The sequence below is a fragment of the Cebus imitator genome, unplaced genomic scaffold (genome assembly GCF_001604975.1).
Source record: "Cebus imitator isolate Cc_AM_T3 unplaced genomic scaffold, Cebus_imitator-1.0 Scaffold654, whole genome shotgun sequence".
NCBI lineage: Eukaryota > Metazoa > Chordata > Mammalia > Primates > Cebidae > Cebus > Cebus imitator.
Genome location: NW_016107969.1, coordinates 746,391 through 752,679, shown reverse-complemented (window position 1 = coordinate 752,679; position 6,289 = coordinate 746,391). Strand labels below are relative to the sequence as shown.

Below are 6,289 nucleotides of genomic sequence, written 5' to 3'. Positions count from 1 at the left end.
ACCTATATCATTCCTACTGAAACTATTTCAAAAAAAAAAAAAAAAGAAAAAAGCCCAGTGTCTTAATTTCCTGGCATGCCATCTCACGGTCAACTGGTAGAGCAGTAATCCTTTCTGATGAGCCAGTGGCCCTCTGGAGAAGGGCACACTGAACACAATAAGCATGGCTTATAGTTTTGTATTGTTCTTCACCCGTCCCTAATTCATACAATATTAAATTTTTAAATTCAGCATCCTTGTTCTTCAGGGAGCATGGGTAGGAACGAACCACACCTAATGGAGTAGGCCCTTTCATTTTATTGATTCCTTCCCAAAGACCATAACGAAAGGCCTATAAGGGTGGCATTGACAGATTTCAAACTTCAGATAGAAACAAATAGTAGTAATGTAGCCTTTCCAAGAAACTTCACATAAATGAATATTTTATAAACTGAAGATGTGTCATTTCCACATGTCCTTTGCTCCTTTGATACACATCATGTTATAAGAAACCCCGTCTCTGCTAAAAATACAAAATTAGCCGGGCATGGTGGCACATGCCTGTAATTCCAGTTACTTGGGAGGCTGAGACAGGAGTATCGCTTGAACCCGAGAGGCAGAGGTTGTGGTGAACTGAGATTGCACCATTGCACTCCAGCCTGGGCAACAAGAGTGAAACTCTGAAAAAAAAATGCAAACACACACAACATATTTTGACCTGGAATTATTCTGCAGTTTGTAATACTACCAGTTAATTTTGGAGAATTAGGCTTAGTGATTCCTCATATGAATACTATGATTTGGAGACTGTTGTGGGAGTTGGTTTAAAAAACTACCACCTTCATGACATCACTGTTGCTTAAAGGTCTTTTCATGTTTAGTACAGTTTTAATAGATTCTGTATGAATTTTCTCATGACCGGAAAGACAGGGACATTTGATAAAAAGCCTTACCACTTTTGGCCGTGCACGGTGCCTCACGTCTGTAATCCCAGCACTTTGGGAGGCTGAGGCAGGCGGATCACCTGAGGTCAGGAGTTCAAGACCAGCCTGGCCAACCTGGTGAAACTCCATCTCTGCTTAAAATACAAAAACATTAGCTGGGTGTAATGTTACATGCCTGTAATCCCAATTACTTGTGAGGCTGAGGCAGGAGAATCACTTGAACCTGGGAGGCGGAGGTTGCAGTGAGCCGAGATCACACCATTGCACTCCAGCCTGGGCGACAAGAGCAAAACTCTGTCCCAAAAACAAACAATGAAACAAATAGCTTTACCACTTTCATTGCATTTGTGAGGCTGCTCTCCAGTATAAATCCTGTGATGTGCCAGTTTTGACCACTGGGTAAAAGCCTTAGCATACATATTACGTTTGTGCGATTTATCTAAAAGATGTATACTTTGTTTTTTGTTTGAGATGGAGTCTTGCTCTGCCACCCAGGCTAGAGTGTAGTGATGCAATCTCGGCTCACTGCAACCTCTGCCACCTGGGTTCAAGCAATTCCTGTGCCTCAGCCTTCTGGGTAGCTGGGATTATAAGCACCTGCCACCATGCCCAGCTAATTTTTTTTTTTTTTTTTTGAGATGGAGTCTTGCTGTGTTGCCGAGGCTGGAGTGCAGTGGTGCAATCTCGGCTCACTGCAACCTCCGCCTCCTGGCTTCAAGAAATTCTCTGCCTCAGCCTCCTGAGTAGCTAGGAATTACAGATGCCCACCAGCACACCTGGGTAATTTTTGTATTTTTAGTAGAGACAGGGTTTTACCATCTTGGCTAGGCTGGTCTTGAATTCCTGACCTCTTGTGATCACCTGCCTCGGCGTCCTAAAATCATTGGATTACAGGCGTGAACCACCACGCCCAGCCTAATTTTTGTATTTTTAGTAGAGACAGGGTTTTGCCATGTTGGCCAGGGTGGTTTCAAACTCCTGACCTCAGTTCATCCGCCCACTTCAACCTCCCAAAGTTCTGGGATTACAGGCGTGAGCACCACGCCCAGCAAAAGATGTATACTTTAATATCTAGTGCACTGTGAAGCCTGAATAGAGCCTCTGCCACATACCTGATATTTACATGGTTTCTTTTCAATATGGACTCTCTGATGTCATGTAATACTTGAACTGTGGTAAAGGTTTTCCCATGCTCATTGCATTTGTAAGGTTTCTCCCCAGTATGAATTTTGTTCTCCAACTTCTGGTCCTCAGATAAAATCCTTGTCACACACATTACATTTGTGTGCCTTTTCCCCAAGATATATTAGATACTTATGTCTAATAGAGTAGTGAACACTGCTTTAAAACATTGCTATATTCATTGCATTTACAAGTATGAATTATTTGGTGAGTCCTGAGTTTAGGGCCATGCCTAAAAGCCTTGCTACATTCAGTGCCTTTGGAAGGTTCGCTCCAGTATGAACTATCTGATGATTATTGAGGTATGAGCCCTGAGTAAAGGCTTTGCCAGACTCAAGACATCCGTAGTTTCTCTCCAGTATGAATTCTTTGGTGAATCCTGAGGTCACATCACTGTCTAAAGGCCTTGCCACACTCAGTACATTTGTATGGTTTCTCTCCCGTGTGAATTTTCTCATGAAGCCTAAGATGTGAACACCTGCTGAAAGCCTTACCACATTCATCACATTTGTAATGTCTCTCTCCAGTATGGATTCTCCGATGATTTACAAGGTGTGAATTTTGACTGAAGACCTTGCCACACACATCACATTTGTAAGGCTTTTCTCCAGTATGAATCCTATGATGACTTTCCAGATGACAATTTTGCTGAAGAATTTGCCACATACATCATATTCATATGGTTTCTCTCCAGTATGGATGATCGTGTATGTGTAGTGAGGTGAGAGGCCTTGGTAAAGGTTTTTCCACACTCATCACGCTTCTAAGGTTTCTCTCCAGCATGGATTCCTTGGTGAGTTCTGATATCCATCCATTATCTAAAAGCCATGCTGCATTCAGTACATTTGTATGGCTTCTCTCCAGTATGAATACTCTCATGTCTAAGGTGGGACTGCTTCACATAAGCCTTTCCATCCTCGTTACATTTGTAAGGTTCCTCTCCAGTATGAATTACCTGATGGTTAGTTAGGCTTGAACACACAATAAAGGTTTTACCATACTCATTACGCTTGTAAGGTTTCTCTCCAGTGAGTTCTCTGAGGGTCCACCAGCCTTGAATTTTGAATAAATGCCTTACTACATTCATTACATTTGTGTGGTTTCTCTCCAGAATGAATTCTGAGATGTTTTACAAGTTTTGAACTCTGAAAAAAAGTCTTGCCACACTCATTACATTTATAAGGGCTCTCCAGTATGGATGACCTGAAGATTAGTTAGGCTTTGTCACACTCATTACACTTGTAAGGTTTCTCTCCAGTGTGAATTATCTGATGGTTTTAAAGGTATGAATGTTGACTTAAGACCTTGCCACACTCTAAATTTGTAAGTTTTCTCTCCAGTATGAATTCTGTGATGACTTGCTACTTTTGATTTTTGAATGAAACCTTTGCCACATACATCACATTTATATGGTTTCTGTCCAGTATGGATTCTCTGATGTCTAGTAAGGTTGGACCCCTGATTAAAGGCCTTGCCACACTCATTACATTTGTAAGGTTTTTCTCCAGTATGAATTCTGTGATGACTTGCCAGGTTTGAAATTTGACTGAAAGCTTTGCCACATATATCACATTTATATGGTTTCTGTCCAGTGTGGATTCTCTGATGTGTATCAAGGTGGGACCTCTGATGAAAGGCCTTGCCACAATCATTACATTTGTACGGTTTTTCCCTACTCTGTGCTCCCTGTTCTTGTGTGAGTAATGAAGGATGCATAAAATCATTCCTACATATATTAGAAATGCTGGTGTCGACACGAGGAAGATTTGTTTGAAGCAGTGAAACTGAGGAGCCGTGGATGACAGACTTCTCAATTTCATTACATTCATACATTTTCCTTTCAGTTTGAAATCCCTGCAGTTCAGCCAGATGCGACTTTAAGCTCAGTTCACGCTGATTTTCAACTGGCTTATTTCCAGCTTTCCTTCTATCACATTGATCTCTTCTTCTGGTGATGTTTTTTATTTTAATCACAGGTGTTTCTTTGTAATTTCTTTCATCACTGTGACACTGACACTCAAAGTCATGAACATTTTTCTGCATTTCCCTGAAGTAAAAATCTTTGATGTCATGGATTTCACGTCTTTCCAGTATTACTGCTTGGAAGGCTTTTCCTGTGCTATTGTTCTCTTTTGGTGGTAACTCCTTGATCATATGTGTAGGAGAGACACCTACAAGATATTTGAAAAACAGGTTTTGTATTAACTACAGTTGGCAAATCAGTAGTTCATACTGAAAAAGATATTATACCAAAAATAGTATTTATACTGAACAATTATAAAGTTTTCAACCATGATCTTCAAATTTGTAGGAATAGGATTTTTAATAAAGAAAAAATGATTATGGCCAGGCACAGTGGTACATGCCTGTAATCCCAGCACTTTGGGAGGCCAAGGCAGCTGGATTACAAGGTCAAGAGACCAAGACCAGCCTGGTCAATGTGGTGAAATCCTGTCTCTACTAAAAATACAAAAATTAGCTGGGCATGGTGGCAAGTGCCTGTAGTCCCAGCTGCTTGGGAGGCTGAGGCAGGAGAACCACTTGAACCCAGGAAGCAGAGGTTGCAGTGAGCCAAGATCATGCCACTATACCCTAGCCTGGCGAAAGAGCAAGACTCCATCCCCCCTCAAAAAAGGCTGGGTGCAGTGGCCCATGCCTATAATCCCAGCACTTTGGGAGGCCGAGGCAGGCGGATCACTCCTGAGGTCAGGAGTACAAGACCAGCCTGACCAACATGGAGACAGCCTGTGTCTACTAAAAATAGAAAACTTAGCCAAGTGTGGTGGCATGTGCCTGTAATCCCAGCTACTCAGGAGGCTGAGGCAGGAGAATCACTTAAACTCGGGAGGCAGAGGTTGTGGTGAACCGAGATAGCACCATTGCACTCCAGCCTGGGCAACAGAAGCAAAACTCCGTCTCAAAAAAAAGTGATTACATGTAATTCAAATTAATTTTAGGGAAGTCTAGTTTCAAATAGCCTATACCCCAAACATCTGTGTTGTGCAAACTTATGTTAATTCTAAAAATGGGGGCAGGCTGTACAAGATGCATGGCACCAGCATCTGCTTTAATGAGGGCCTCAGGCTGCTTCCACTTATGGCAGAAGGCAAAGGGAAGATGGCATGTGCAGAGGTCACATGGCAAGAGAGGAACCAAGAGGGAAGGAGGTGCCAGGCTCTTTTCAATGGCCAGTTCTCACGGGAACTAATAGAGTGAGAACTCATTCATTACCTCAAGTAAAGCACCAAGCCTTTCATGAAGGTCCCACTCTCCTGACCCAAACACCTCCCATTAGGACCCACATCCAACACTGGGGATCAAATTTCAACATGAGATTTGGAACGGACAAACATCCCCTCCAAACTATAGCGGTAACCTTAATAAGGAAAATAAGCACGGTTGGGTGCAGTAGCTCATGCCTGTCTGTAATCCCAGTACTTTAGGAGGCCAAGGTGGACGGATCACAAGGTTAGGAGTTGAAGACCAGCCTGACCAACATGGTGAAACCCCGTCTCTACTAAAAATACAAAAATTAGCCGGGTGTGGTGATGGGTGTCTGTATTCCCCGCTATTCAGGAGGCTGAGGCAGGAGAATTGCTTGAACCTGGGAGGCGGAGGTTGCAGTGAGCCAAGATCATGCTACTGCACTCTAGCATGGTTGACAGATGAGACTCCGTCTCAAAAAAAAAAAAAGAGAAGTAAACGACCTACAGTGGGTAATGGTTTATACTGAAGGGAGCTGTTAGTGGATGCAAAGTACAGAAACATTTCCTGGCAGTGCACAGAGACCCATGGACTAGGTTTTTAGCAACATAGCACATAACTGGCAGAGAATAACAGGACAGCACCAAGAAGTGGATTGACAGAAACCAAGTGAACATTACAGAAAATTCAGATGTAAAGAAAGATGGGGAACAAAATAGTCATCATGTGTTAACTGAAGAATGCAACTTGCAGAACTTCAGAAATTTGTAGAAAATATGGGTGATATATGTAACAGTGGAGAAGTCCTTGAAGTATAAGAAATGAGCCAGGCTTCCTTTAAAATACTGTGAGATATTTAAATGTTAATTTAGTACACCAAGATGGATGTGATAAACCTAGATAAGAAACATAACGTTTACAAAATAACAGCTGGAGGATATTTGTTTGTTTGTTTGTTTTGTGTGTGTGTGTTTTTTTTT

The 6,289-nt window shown here is 42.1% G+C and overlaps 1 protein-coding gene across 3 annotated transcripts in view; it reads right to left on the bottom strand.

The window, feature by feature from the left end:
- Positions 1–1,878: 1,878 nt before the first annotated feature.
- Positions 1,879–6,289, bottom strand: part of LOC119469431 (zinc finger protein 160-like) — a 609,418-nt gene continuing 605,007 nt past the window's right edge. For all 3 annotated transcript variants that reach the window (XM_037734682.1, XM_037734683.1, XM_037734681.1), the window contains exon 5: positions 1,879–4,276. In XM_037734682.1, coding sequence (XP_037590610.1) covers positions 3,339–4,276 — 938 coding nt within the window. In that variant the 3' untranslated portion in view covers positions 1,879–3,338. The remainder of the gene's footprint in view (positions 4,277–6,289) is intronic.